The sequence below is a fragment of the Balaenoptera acutorostrata genome, chromosome 1, assembly GCF_949987535.1.
Source record: "Balaenoptera acutorostrata chromosome 1, mBalAcu1.1, whole genome shotgun sequence".
Lineage (NCBI taxonomy): Eukaryota > Metazoa > Chordata > Mammalia > Artiodactyla > Balaenopteridae > Balaenoptera > Balaenoptera acutorostrata.
Window position 1 is genome coordinate 153671546 of NC_080064.1, and position 15365 is coordinate 153686910.

Genomic DNA, 15365 nt, shown 5'->3' on the forward strand with positions numbered 1-15365 from the left:
CAGGCTCAGTAGTTGCGGCGCACGGGCTTAGTTGCTCTGCGGCATGTGGGATTTTCCCGGACCAGGGCTCAAACCCGTGTGCCCTGCCCTGGCAGGTGGATTTTTGTTTTTTTTAATTAATTAATTTATTTATTTTTGGCTGCGTTGGGTCCTCGTTGCTGTGTGCGGGCTTTCTCTAGTTGTGTTGACAGGCTTCTCATTGTGGTGGCTTCTCTTGTTGCGGAGCAGGGGCTCTAGGCGCATGGGCTTCAGTAGTTGTGGTGCGTGGGCTCAGTAGCTGTGGCTCACGGGCCCTAGAGCGCAGGCTCAGTAGTTGTGGCACCCGGGCTTAGTTGCTCCGCGGCATGTGGGATCTTCCCGGACCAGGGCTCGAACCCGTGTCCCCTGCATTGGCAGGCGGATTCTTAAACACTGCGCCACCAGGACAGTCCACCTCCCATCTTTATTAAAGGGCAGCTTCCACTTAAAAAAGTACCTGGTCTTTTCAGGAACTATCAGCTAAAACATTTCTCAGAAAGCAAGATCAAAGGGGTACTGTAGTGACAAGATGAAAGCAGCACAGAGCTCTCTCATCGTCCCTTTGAGCCTGGCTCACCTAAGCCTGCCACAGTTTAGATTCATGACCTGGCACCCTGGGATCATGCAGCTGTGTTGGGCTTATTTCTGTTGTTAAAAGGGCTGCAGCCAAAGCATCGCTGGCTTGTCGGGGACCCAGCTGTAGAGGTAACAGCCTAGCCATGACCATTACCACTTGGCAAAACTTCCAAAACCAAAAACACAAAACCAGGTCACTGGTCAGGGAAACGGAACAGGGGACCTTGGCTCTGAACACACAGTGAACTGGCTGAATAATGTGCTCTGTGAGTAGCTCCCATTCTCCCAATACCCTTAGGATGTGATGTAACTCTCAGTTCTAGCCCAAAGGAAATGATGCCCATAAATAAATGATGACCAATTATTAATGCAATGCAATTACTAATGCAATTTTACCTGCTGCAGGTGTGACTTTGCTGTGGACATGGAGACACACATGACATTAAACACATGTACATTAAACATCAGGTTGGTTGCTGATGCTGGCAAGCCAGTGTTCAGAAAAAAACATCCACAACAAAGAGGTGTGGCAAACCAGGCACCATGCCCATAGCAGCAGCACAATGGGGCTTCTAGAACATTCTCCTGGTAGGACATTCAGAGTAGTAAGTGGAACAAGGTAAGACTCTACAGTATAGTGAAGGCTGATCTAAAGATAGCAGGGAAGATTAGGAACAATCCAAAAATTGGAGAGGTAACTTAGTAGAAGGGAATGAGAGAGTTTGGGAGATTTGGGATGGTACACTTTGATGATGAGTATCACACACGGCAGATAAAATGTACATCAAAATAGGGAACAGTTAAAACCACAGCTAAACACAGGACTTTGCTCCTGGCTGGTATTTTCATAGGTCACACACCATGCATAGAGCAAGGAATGCCTCCCCACTGTCACATACGTGATACCAGCTGCACAAATGCGGAAAACAAGAAATTGTCTGAAAACAGCAACTTACCTTGTATGAAGATCCTATTCCAGTAGATTTTCCCGACTTGATTGCCCCCAAGAAACACCAGGTTGGACAGGATCAGCATGGAGGTGGAACAAGATGCAAGGGCAGCATGGAATCGACGGCGAGCTTGTGGGGAGAGGAACTGGGCCTATGGGGAAAAGGTAGAAGGCATCTCATCACAAGGGTGGAAAAAATCAGGCTGAGACTTCACGCAGCCTTTCTCTGTTACCAGCTCAGGATGCCTCCCTGCAGAGCCTGAGGTAGGTTGATATTTAAACAGCTCTCAAAACTTCTATTCCTGCAAGATGCTCATTCTGGTCTAAGGAACGAAGTGACACGCTCCCAAGTTGCTATTTCCTACTGCCAAAATGGGCTTCCCTCTGACATGTGTAACACAAGCACCGAACCTAGTTAGGATCTAGCTGAAATGTCTCCACACGCTTTCTGCACATAAATCTACACGTCCAAGAACTGTTTAGACTCCTCTCCATGATAACAAGCACAACTCTATGTAATGAGGTCAAGCTCAGGGTGATCTTCTGGGCCAGTTATCTTGACCCTGGGAAGCACCCCCATAAATCTGACCCACTATTAGAAGGAATCCCATTAAAAGGGTTCAGGAGAATCAGTACAAGCCAACCCCCTTCCTGGAATCAGAGCTCAGGGTACATGCCCCACCGAGAGTGAACTTGTAGCAGCATCAGAGAAGGTCAGCTTATCACAGCGCCTGAAATATGCAGGAACTGGAGAGATGTTTTCCAGTAATGATGATAAAAAATTCTGCTCGTCCATCCAAGGTCTTCACTGCACTTTTCCTCCCCTTTTGATATTTTCTCAGGGATTTCATAAATTAAACAAAGTGTTTATTTCTCAGCGTTGATCATTCTGGTGCCCTACGGAGTGAGATCACAATGCTGTGTCTGGAGTGTGTGTGCCCCATCAGTACGTGCACAGGGAATGTCCTTCGGGACTGCAGATTCAGAATGAAAACGAGCTATGGCTCAACCCAGGGTTTCTGACAAATACCTCAGCCTAATCCAAAGACACAGAAAAGAGGGATTTCCCTGGTGGTCCAGTGGTTAAGAATCCGCCTTCCAATGCAGAGGACATGGGTTCGATTCCTGGTCAGGGAACTAAGATCTCACATGCTGCGGGGCAACTAAGCCCGTGTGCTGCAACTAGAGAGCCCGCGGGCTGCAACGAAAAGATCCCGCGTGCCGCAGAAAGACCCGACACAGCCAAATGAATAAATAAATATTTTTAAAGATTTAAACAAAAAAACAAAGACATAGAAGAGAGAGAGAGAGCAGAGGTTCTAGAGATCATTCCCGAATATCTTCCTAAAGCCTGCACATCTCTGGGGTCACTTGAATCTTGATTTCAGCTGTGCTCCAGTTACAAACAGAATTCTGAATTAACAGGCAAAAAGGACTAAGCTAGAGGGTGAGTCGCAAATAGGAGATTTACTTATTCCTGGTGACCCTACTCTGGATCATCTGTGGCTACTCTGTAAGCCTTGGTCAGTGTCCTCTGAAAGCCTAGAGAAATGAATTCCTGATCCCCTCCCCGTTTCTCCCCTGCCAGTCTCAGGTCTGGTCTGTAGGCTCAGATATACCTGCTACCCTATAGCTTCCCATCCATGGCTCTCTCCTCCAGCATCATTTTGGAGCATGGGTTTTACTGCCACCATATGTGAGAGTGTGGCTTTCTCATGGATAAGCTGTGTGTAGCAGGCAGTGACTAAGTTGTCTGCCTGCACACGGTTGTTCTGGAAAGCTCTCAAGTGATGCTGACATGCCCCTGGTTAGAGGCCACTAGACAAGATGACCTCTAGTCTCTCCCTCTCCTCTGAGAGGCCACAAGCATGCACAGGGGATGCTGCCAAACAAGACCAGATAAGAGATAACTACACAGCATAAAAACTGGTAATGAAAGAGAAATAGGGATGAAGCCGGATTGAAATTCAGCACTCTTCACCTCTGAGAATAAGGAGACATTAATCTGCCAGTTTCTGCATTTTCGAGCAGAGGAAGATACTTTCTGAGTGTTACTGACTCAATTAGCAGTGACTCAGGAGGTGGGGTGAGAGGAAGCAGGGGGATACGGGGAAAAATCCACAATGATAAATCAAGAAAGTATGAACTGTTGTAATTGACATAAATGTGCCCAAATAATTCTCTCCAGGTACAGGGGTCACTGATAACACATTTGATTTCTAAGGAACGTGAGGAACTTCTGTTCAAACCCTATCAATCTTCCCTAACCTTATATCCTGTTAGGGGAGTTCAAAGACCCCATTGATCTTTCCCTTTTTAATGTCAATTACAGAGAGCGCACATTGCTTGGTTAAAGCTCAAAGTGGTTCTCCTTTTGTGGGAAATGATTACAATTATTAAATAATCAACACAGAGATAAGGAGAGAGGAAAACACTGCTTGCGTTGGGTTGCTAAGCAGGGCTGTGGTGCCGGGTTACCTGGTACAGGGCGAGGGCCGGGCTACAGGGGGAGGCAAAGCTGGGGGGAAAGAGGCAGAGCAAGGGAAGAGATGCAGGGGAGAGGGAGGGCTGGAAGCATGGGGATCCTCTCTCCAGAACCTGAGGCCCTGGTTCCTACTGCTCTTCCTTTGATTCTCTGATTACCCCAGTATCTCTCTCAGCTACATGACTCAATAAATTCCTATTTCTGCTCAGGAAAAACAGAAGTCAGAATAAGAGCAAATACAAAGGAGCCTCTGATCTCAGAGACAGGAGGGAAGATCTAAAATTTGAAATGACCGACTACAAGTCAATCTTTAGAAATAGTTAATTTATTTTTTTTAAAAAATCAGCAAGAATGTTAAAGGCACAGGCTGTTGGAATCAATAGGCTAGAAAGACTTAAGGAGAAATCAAGATGCTCATAGGCAATTCCTGATTATATGCCCCCGACCCCGGGGTGAGTGGATGGAAGACAAAATAGATGATGATAAAGAAAATCCAAAAACCTAATTTTAACTAATAGCCCCATCCTCTGAACTGACAAAATTAGCCTTGCCAACACGCAGCAAACTTGACAGAACATTGTGTCTCTTCATTGTGAATCAGTGGGAAGGCAGAATGATGGGCCAGAAGGAAGGAAAAAGAGGACCTGTCTGGATAATCCACAGGAGGGTAATAATTAATAGCAAAGGGGATGGAAGTCTTGGCTGCAACTCGTCTTTCCTCTTTGGGTTCCCTCGCCTCATTGTAGAAGGTGACAGATTTGACATCAGGGATTTCTTTCTATCTTGGGAACCATCTGGCCTTAGTCACTGGTTTACAGGAACTCTAGAGGTAAGCACCAAATTCAGGGTTCCCAGGAGAAAAAAAACGCCATCTGGGCAAGGCTGGAAGATCCCTTGGCCCAGCCAACTCTGTCAATAAATATGACTTTCTGAGCCCCTAGGGCCACAGGGCCAAAATTCCCACTTTAAACACTTTGTATCTTTTGCACTGTCTCTTCTGAAGTCCTATTGCAATTACTGTCATCACTCCTGTGGTCCTTCACATCTAGGATGCAGGTTGTTCATGTGTAGGATCAAGCCCCACATGTTAGTCACCCATCCTCATGGCTCAGGTGCTTGAAAGGTTGAGGAATTGTAAACCAAATAGGGAGAAAAATAAAATCATTGTGCAATGAAGAGCCATCAGGTATTTTCATACCGCCAACTTGATCAGATAAGGCACTGATTAGTAAACAGATTTTCATTCTCATTAACATGACTACATGAGGATAAAAAGGAGCCCTGGTCTGGTCATGGTCTCTTCCCAGAGGATAGATGAGTCTGTGGCCATCCAATATTCTGGCAGCAAAAAAAAAACTGGGAGTGGCACTGTACCCCAGGGGATGTTTGGAAATTTGCTGGACATGTTTCGTTGTCCCAAGGACAACACAATTGCCAGGAGGTAACTGTGGCATTTGATGGGCCAGGGATTATAAACATACTGCAATGTGTGGGATAGAACCGTCCTGCCCAAAATGTCAACAGCGCCCTCTTGAGAAAGGATCAAAGGTTTTCTTCTACTTTCATTATAGAGCTAACTTCTCTCTCGGCCCACGGGGCACAGAACCTCCCTTTCTCTCATTATGAGCAATGGTAAAAACATGCCCCTTTCCCCCTGGGGCCCAGAAAAATGCATCCCAGGGCAGGGAAAGCATCTTTTATAGTGTCCCAGTGCTAGGCCCCCTCGCCTCCCCCCCACTACCACCTGGTATCACATTTGAGAGAGGAGGAGCCACTTGTGTCCCCAGTTATGTTCAGGCAAGACGCAGCAACTGCCTCACCCTCACAGCCCTGAAACCTGGAGGAGAAAGGAAGAATGGGAGGCCGAGCACGCTGGAAAGCACCACTTTGTTCCCCTGCAGGGGTGACCACTGCTCCCGCACAGACTCTTAACTCATGCGACAGGTTGGGGCAGTTTCTCTCCATGTTAGTGTCGATATAACCCACTCTTCAGGCCCAAGGGCAGGTACCCTCTAATTCCTCTGGGTGAGCTCGCTGTCTCTGAAAGAAGAAACAAGAGCTGGTGTGTGGAAATGCTATAACTAACAGTTTAGCGACGGCTCTAAACTTCCCTCTAAGACACCAACTCCAAAGGTGAGGCATGTAACCCAAACAAAGGAAACCTGGGGCTGAACTAAACGTCTGTCAGAAGAGTTTGCAGTTCCTGCTGCGAGGTGTCTGCAAGTGTGTTTATGCACATCTCCATGGCAACCCCTCTATCTTTTCCAGTCAACATCCTGTCCTTGGAAATCACAGGACTGGCCAGGCAAACAAGCCAGGGTCTGGGGGGTGCGGTCCACGGAATCTGGGTCAGAAGTGATGCTCAGAGTGGCCATGGGGGGTGAGAGGCAGATGGTGTGGTGGGGCTGCAGGTGGCTGTGCTCCGGGGGCCCTGCACTTGTCCACGGAGGGCCTGCACGTGGGGCCAAGACAGGAGGAGGGGACGGGCTGAGCATCTGGGGGAGCATATGGGCCGGAGGAACGGTTGCTGGAGACAGTGACAAAGGCTTGGCAAGTGGGACCTGATGCTGTTTATTTTTAAGTGGGGGAAAAGCTAAAAAAAGAAACTGGGTGGGTTTGAGCAGCTGGACACAGTTCTTCCATATAATCACTGAAGTTTTTCATTTTCTAATAAAAACACTAACCAGAGGGAAAGAGAGGATAAACAAGGACATGGCAATGGGAGAGACTAGTGCAGACCAGGGAGAGCAAACGAGGGGTGGACACCCCACAGGCCACAAAGATGAGACCAAAGACAACAAAAGAAACAATTATAGCTCTTGTGAAAGAGAAGGGTGGTCAGAGTGAAACGCTCGGGGTCAGGAGGACTCAAACCCCAAAGTCATTCCAGTGTCCCTGTCCCATCTCTGTACCAACCTGCCAGGATACTGCTCCCCTTGCTTCCTTTCTCAAGGCACTTGGGTCATTTCCACTTAGAAGTCTGTGTTTTACCAGTTACCCATCTCTCTCATGTTCCCACCAGCATGGTAAGTTCCTGAAGGACAGCGTGGCCTATTCTTCAATCTGTATCACCCAAGGCCCACGCATACTCTGTGTGAGCTCAATAATTATCCTACACCTGTTCCTCCCTTTTCCCTACGTAAGTTACGGAATCTCCTGACTTCCTTACTATTCCATCCCCATGCTATATCCAAGCCAAATGAATACATGAAGGCACTCAGAAAGCAACACTTCCTTCCCCCTTGTACATGTATGGAGCATCAAAAAACCTCTGGTCAATGAAGTTAAATTTTTCAATCTCTGTTTGCTACTGTGATCTAAGCAATGCATGCTCCTAAGAGAGAGTCAGATACCTGCAGTGATGAAGGCAAAGCCGGTTTTGCTTAAACGGAACAGTTACCTGCTCCATAGTTTAGAAGTCCAGTTCAGTTAAAAACAGCAGAGGCTATAACTTAGGATCCAAATCCATGCAGCATATGAAGAAATTTCAGACCACTTTCAAATAACTAAGCAAACAGCTGTCTCCTGTTACATTTAGAAAGCTTAAGCCATATATCAAGTGCCTGGGGTCCTGCTAAAAGTTCTGGAATGGCCGACAGAACTGTGTCACCTGTGTTTTTACTTTTCCACTACCATGGACCCACCTCCAGTCTGTACGTCTCTGCTCTGGATTTTGAAGAAGCCTCTTTCTTAACTGGCATGCTCTACTCTGGCCTTTATCCCTCTAGTTCATCAAGCACACTGACTATGACTCTCCATTATGCAAAGTATTTTAGCGGTTTTTCGTTGCTTACGGACGAAAATCGAAACTGGGAAGGCACTTTACAATCAGAGCCCATTTCACTTTCCAACCTTAACTCCTACCACTCTTTATCAATGGTATAGCTCTATTCACTGCTCTCCAAACATAACATTCACTTTTACATCTCTGTGCCTTTGTACAAGCTGTTTTCTCTACTTAGAATGTGCCCTCCTTATTCCTTCTTAAAGCTCCAGCCCAATGTCAGCTCAGGAGAGCAATGGCTTTGGACCAGCCAAAATTGGGTTCAGGTTCTGGCTTTCCACCTTTTAACTGTGTTGCCCAGAGCAAGCTCAAGCTCCCCATCTACCTAGTTCACAGTTGGTATTCGATAACTGTAGGCCACCCTAAACCTGGGAGTGTTGGTCACCAATTTTCTGTTTCTATAAGCTATGGGATAGATAGCATCAATCTATAGGTCTTAGAGAGCTACAATTTTTACAATTTTTAATGTAAAAAAATTCACTATGTGAGGAGCTTTACTTATACTGCAAAGTAGGTTAAATTATTCCCATTTTACAAAGGAAGAACTAGAGGAGCAGACATTAAGTAACTGGCCCCAGGTTACATACACTGGTAGTACAGAGCAGGATTCACACAGGTTTCTCTAACTCAATGTCTTCCTACCCCCCACTACATTATACAACTTCACTCCTGTGTAACAGTGATTATCCCCTCCTCTAGACTGGAATCTTCAAGAAGTTGATCTCTTCAGTGCCAGATACAAAGTAGATTTTCAAGAAATGTTTGTTCCACAGATACTTCATGCATGTGTTCCTTTAGCAATGGTTGATAGATACCCACCAAGTGTCAATTTCAGGACCTCAACATCTTCAAGAACAATATGGCTTAGAATGACATTGGACTTTTAAAAAGTAATTGGAATTCACAATTACAGAAGGAGGTTTAGGATATCTCCCTAGAAAATGACACCTAACAGACCAAAAGTAAGAAAGAATACAAAGTTGCTGAATAGAAATTAATAGGCCTAGCATCCAAATTGAAAAGGATGAAAAATTACCTCTGTTCACAAATGACATGATCTTATATGTAGAAAGCACTAAAGATTCTATTTAAAAAGTTATAACTAATAAATTCAGCAAAAGGTTGCAGTATATGAAATTAACATGCAAAAATCAGTTGCATGTCTATACATTAACAGTGAACAATCTGAAAAGGAAATTAATAATTCCATTGACGATAGCATCAAAAAGAATAAAACACTTAGGAATACACTTAACAAAGGAGGCAAAATATTGTACATTGAAAACTACAAAACACTGTAGGTATGACATCCATATTCATGGGCTGGAATACTTAATATTGTTAAGATGATATTACCACCCAAAGCTGTCTTTAGCTTCAATGAAATCCCTATCAAAATCCCAAAGATTTTTGTTTGCTGAAACAGAAAAATTCATACTAAAATTAACATGAAACCTCAAGGGACCCCTGAATGGTCAAAACAATCTTGAAAAAGAACAGGAGGGTCAATCAAGATGGTGACATAAGGGGGTCCTGAACTCCACTCCTCCCGTGGAGGCACTGAATGGACAGCTATATATGGGGCAATTCCCTGTGAAAGAAATCGATAAAATATAAGAAAGTATCAAACAGAAATCATAGAGCTGAAGAATACAATAACTGAACTGAAAAATTCAATAGAAGGGTTCAACAGTTCAACAACAAACTAGATCAAGCAGAAGAACAGATCAGCAAACTCAAAGACAGGGCAGTGGACTTCATCTAATCAGAGGAACCAAAAAAAAAAAAAGAATGAAAATGAGTGAAGATAGCTTAAGGGACTTATAGATGCCATCAAGCAGACCAATGTATTATGGGGGTCCCAGAAGGAAAAGACAGAAAGAGGCAGAGCACTTATTCACAGAAATAATGGCTAAAAACTTCCCTAACCTGGGGAAATAAACAAACATCTATATCTAGGAAGCCCAAACAGTACCAAATAAGATAAATCTAAAGAGACCCACACAAAGACACAGTGTAATTAAACTGTGAAAAGTTAAAGACAGAGAGGACCTTAAAAGCAGCAAGAGAAAGCAACTTGTTATGTACAAGTGAACTCCCATAAGACTATCAGCATATTTTTCAACAAAAATTTTGTAGGCCAGAAGGAGCAGCATAATATATTCAGATTGCTGAAAGAAAAACACTGCCAACCAAGAATACTCTACCTGGCAAAGTTGTCCTTCTGAATTGAAGGAGAGATAAAGAGTTTTCCAGAACAAAAACAAAAAAAAGCTGAAGGAATTCATCACCACTAGACCAGCCTTACAAGAAATGTTAAAGGGATTTTTTTCAAGTTGAAACAAAAGGATGCTAATTAGTAACAGGAAAACATGTGGAAGTATAAAGCCTAATGGTAATGGTGAATATATAGTTAAATTCAGAGTACTCTAATGTTGTAATTGTGGTGGGTAAATCACTTATAACTCTAGTATGAAGGTTAAAAGCAAAAAAGTTTTAAAGATAACTACAAGTACAATAATTTGTTAATGAATACACAATGTAAAAAATGTAAATTGTGACATCAAAAACATAAAATGTGTGGAGTGGAAGTGTAAAAACCTAGAGCTGTTGTATGCATTTGAAGTTAACTTGTTATCAGCATAAAATAGACTGTTACAAGTATAAGATGTTTTATGAAAGCATAATGGCAACCACAAAGCAAAAACCTACAGTAGATATACAAAGATAAGGGAATCAAAGCATACCACTACAGAAAATCATCATATCACAAAGGAATAGAGCAAAAGAGGAACCAAAACACAAAGGAATTACAAAACAAACAGAAAACAATTAACAAAATGGCACTAGTAAGTTCATATCTATCAATAATTACTTTAAATGTAAATGAACTAAATTATCCAATCAAAAGGCACATAGTGACTAAATGGATTAAAAAACAAGATCCAACTATACGATGCCTACAAGAGACTCAATTTAGCTTTGAGGACACACATAGTGAAGGGATGGAAAAAGATATTTCATGAAAATGTAAACCAAAGAAGGCTGGGGTAGTTAAACTCTTCAACAAATGGTGCTAAGAAAACAGGATATCCACATGCAAAGCAGTGCATTTGAACCCTCACTTTATACCAGATACAAAAATTAAGTTGATGAATCAAAAATCTAAACATCAGGGCTTCCCTGGTGGCGCAGTGGTTGAGAATCTGCCTGCCAATGCAGGGGACACGGGTTCGAGCCCTGGTCTGGGAAGATCCCACATGCCGCGGAGCAAATGGGCCCGTTAGCCACAACTACTGAGCCTGAGCATCTGGAGCCTCTGCTCTGCAACAAGAGAGGCCGCGATAGTGAGAGGCCCGCGCACCGCGATGAAGAGTGGCCCCCACTTGCTGCAACTGGAGAAAGCCCTTACACAGAAACAAAGACCCAACACAGCCAAAAATAAAAATAATAAATAAATAATAAATAAAAAATTAAAAAAAAAAATCTAAACATCAGGGACTTCCCTGGTGGTCCAGTGGTTAAGACTCCACACTTCAAATGCAGGGGGTGCAGGTTCGATCCCTGGTCTGGGAACTAAGATCCCACATGCTGCATGGTGCAGCCAAAAAATAAAAATCTAAACATCAGAATTGAAACTATAAAACTCTTAGAAGAAAACATAGGAAAAAAATTTCATGATATTGGATTTATCAATGACTTCCTGGATAGGACACCAAAAGCACAGGCAACAAAAGTAAAAATAGATAAATTGCACTTCACCAAAATTAAAAACTCTCGTGCATCAAAGGACACTATCAACAGAGTGAAAAGGCAACCCAAAGAATGAGAGAAAATATTTAGAATCACATATCAATAAGGGATTAATATCCAGAATATATAAAGGATTCTGACAACAGAAAAACAACCCAATTCAAAAATGGGTAAAGGGCTTGAATAGATATTTATCCAGAGAAGATATACAAACGGTCAATAAGTACATGAAAAGATGCTCAATATCACTATTCATTATGGAAATGCAAATCAAAACCACAATGAGCCACATGAACCACACCTTTACACCTACTAAAATGGCTATAATCAAAAATAGAAAATAAGTGTTGATGAGGATGTGGAAAAATTGAATCCTTGTGCATTGCCAGTGAGAATGCAAAATGGTGTAGCCATTGTGGAAAACAGTATGGCAGTTCCTCAAAAATTAAAAATAGAATTATCATATAATGCAGCAACCCACTTCTAGGTATATATTCAAAAGAAATGAAAGCAGGGACAGAACAGATATTTGTATACCAATGTTCATAGCAGTATTATTCACAATAGACAAAAGATAGAAACAACCCTAATGTCCATTGATGGATAAATGTGTAAGCAAACTATGGTATATATGTAGAATGGAAATACTGCTCAGCCTTAGAAAAAAAGGAAATTCTGACAGACACTGCAACATGGATGAATCATGAAGACGTTAGGCTCAGTTATAATCATGAACCAGAAGGGCAAATATTGCACAATTCCACTTGTATACAGTACCTAGAATAGTCAAACTCATAGAAAAAGAAAGTAAAATAGTGGTTTCCAGGGATTAGGGGGAAGAGGTAATAGGAGTCATTGTTTAGTAGGCACAGAGTTTCAATCTGGGATGATAAAAACATTCTGGAGACTGATGGTGGTGACAGTTGCACAACAATGTGAATGTATTTAATGACTCTGAATTTTACATGTAAAAGTGGCTAAACTGGTAAATTTTCTGTTATGTATGTTTTATCACAAGAATTATTAGGCCTTGTCTAATAGACAGATCTGCTGAATAGTGAATACATGCAATTTTCATACACATGTGGGCCATAATCAAACTGAACATGTACTAATCCAGGAAAGGAATATAAGTACATTTTTAAAATTTATCATGAAGTTTATGCTCACCAAAAACAAAAATTAGCAAAAATTAACACACCAGTAAATTACTTTAAATTTCATTCATTTTAGCTAAAAGTTTTTATTGCAGGAACAATAAAATGGATAAACTTTGGCAAGTGTGATCAATTAAGAAAATAAGGTGAAATAACAAGAGGAAATAATATATAGGACATTTAAAAATCTTTGGAGAGTATACAGCAATATATTTGGAAACCTAGATAAAAGATAATTTACCTAGAAAATTTAAACTACCTAAAACTCTCATAGAAAAAGTAGGAAGACTAAAAAAAAAAAGCATAAACATAGAAGAATTGAAACAGTGGTCAAAGCTCTATGCTCAAAGAAAAACTGCCCAGATGTTCTTAATGAGCAAGTTCTACCAGATGGTCAAGAAACAGATAATTTCCATCTCATAGGAACTGTTTCAGAGGGTAGAAAACCATGGGAAGCTTCCACTCATTTGATGATGCCAGCATAACTCTGATACCAAAGTCATAAAAAGCCAAAACAAGAAAAGAAAACCAGAAGTCAATCTTTGTTCCAGAAATTACCTTAAAAATTCTAAATTAAATAGCTGCAAATCAAATACAGGAATGGTTCAAAGAATACTCTAGATCAAGTAAGATTTATCCCAGGAACGGAAGGATGATTCAACATTAAAAACATTAGATGTAACTCATGGGATTAAATAATTAAAGCAGAATAATCATATGATCACTCAATAGATGCCAAAAAAGTAAGCTTTTTTAAGTGGATAAAGAGGGTATGTCAAAAACCCAGAGAAAATATTCCCACTAGCTTCAAGAAAAAGACATTTTTTTCTCTATCATTCAAAACTGTACAAAAGGACCAAGTATAGTGAAACAATTAAATGCAGCAGGAGTTAAAATTGTTGGCAAAAACAAAACTGTCATTATTTGTAGATGATATGACCATCAATCTAGAAAATTCAAAAGAAACAACCAACAAATCACTAGAGCTAAAAAAAGATTTAAAGTAGATGCAAAATGATCAACTCAAAACAAAAATCAATACCTTTCCTACACAACAGCAATAATTCAAAAAGAAATGCAAGAGGGAAGAGATATGGGAACATATGTATATGTATAACTGATTCACTGTGTTATAAAGCAGAAACTAACACACCATTGTAAAGCAATTATACTCCAATAAAGATGTTTAAAAAAATATACTGTTGTGAAGCGTTAAGAAAGTGAAAGCAATATGCATACTGAAGCAACAGAATCATGGAACTTACTTGTGTATGGAAACTCACTGTTCTTAGAATAATAATAAAAGAAAAATCTAAAACCTTAAAAAAAAAAAAGAAAAAGAAATGCACAAGACTTCTAAGAAATGATAAAACTTTATGTAAGAACTTAAAGGAAGACTTGAATAAATAACTATTCAAGGCTGGGAAGACTCAGCATTACAGACATGTCAACTCTACTCAAAGATACAATTCAAAGCAAATCTAATAAATTCCAATATACATACAAAAGGGAGTTTTGAGAAACTTCACTTTTGAGGAATTCTAAGATTCATATAGAAGAAGCAATGTGCAAAAATAGCCAATGTAACCCCAAAAAAGAACAAAAAGGAGCACAGGACTTTCCTTACTGGGAATCAAGACATTCAAAACTCTAATATTTTAAACAGGACTAATTAAATAGATCAATGCAACAGAAAAGAGAGCCCAAAAATGAACCTGTGTGTATTTGGATATTAACAGTATATTAAATGTGATCTTTCAGTGAGGGAAAGATCACTGAATAAAACAATTTTAAAACGTAGAAAGCATTCTTGCTGCAGGCCATACAAAAACAGGCAGCAGACCAGATTTGGTCCCTGGGCCATCCTTTGCCAACTACTGCTCTATTCTATTCTCGGTATTGCCCTAAAGAAACACTTTATGAACAAGGAGGCATGAACAGGCAATGTACTGCAGCTGCATTTGCAAAAGAAAAAAAAAAATGAGAGGCAACCTAAATTTTCAATAGAATAATTTTCAACAATAGAATAAATCAATTATCACATATCCATATTATGTCCAGTTATGCAGATCTACATACTCTAATATAGAAACATCTTCAAAACATAACATGAGGAGGGAAAAAAGTGAAAAGTTAAAAATACTTATACATTTCTAAACCACACACACACATATATGTACATACAAAGTATGAAAGGTATGCAAGGCTACACTGCAATCTGATAACAATGGCTACCTTTCATGGGAGGAAAGTGAACAAGGTGTGTCTGTTTGGGTGACGAGTGTCTTAGAGGAACTTCAGCCTTATCTGCATTTTTTTCAAGATCACATGGTCATAAATGACTTCATAAATTATAAAGAATAAAAGAATAAAAAAAGGAAATCTAGGAATCTTTCCACTAAATGACCCTAGAGCCTGGCCACCTCCCCTGAGTATAGAGAGTCAAGGCACATGGGTGGAAAGATGGAATCCAGATGACCATCACACCCAAGTCGTGGCTGCTCATGGCACTGGGGTCCTCCCTCTCTAAGCAGCACTGAGGTCCATTGGGACTATTAAATAAGCCTAGGATGTCACAGCTATGGCCTCAGCTATATCCTGTTCAAACACTGAAACAACAGCTTAGGGCAAGGCCTGCTTTTA

The 15365-nt window shown here is 41.1% G+C and overlaps 1 protein-coding gene across 4 annotated transcripts in view; it reads right to left on the reverse strand.

The window, feature by feature from the left end:
* The window catches only part of HHAT (hedgehog acyltransferase), a 364344-nt gene that overhangs the window by 67640 nt on the left and 281339 nt on the right, over positions 1-15365 (reverse strand). For all 4 annotated transcript variants that reach the window (XM_007163983.2, XM_007163984.2, XM_057526261.1 and 1 more), the window contains exon 11: positions 1551-1695. In XM_007163983.2, the coding sequence (XP_007164045.2) occupies positions 1551-1695 (145 nt within the window). The remainder of the gene's footprint in view (positions 1-1550; positions 1696-15365) is intronic.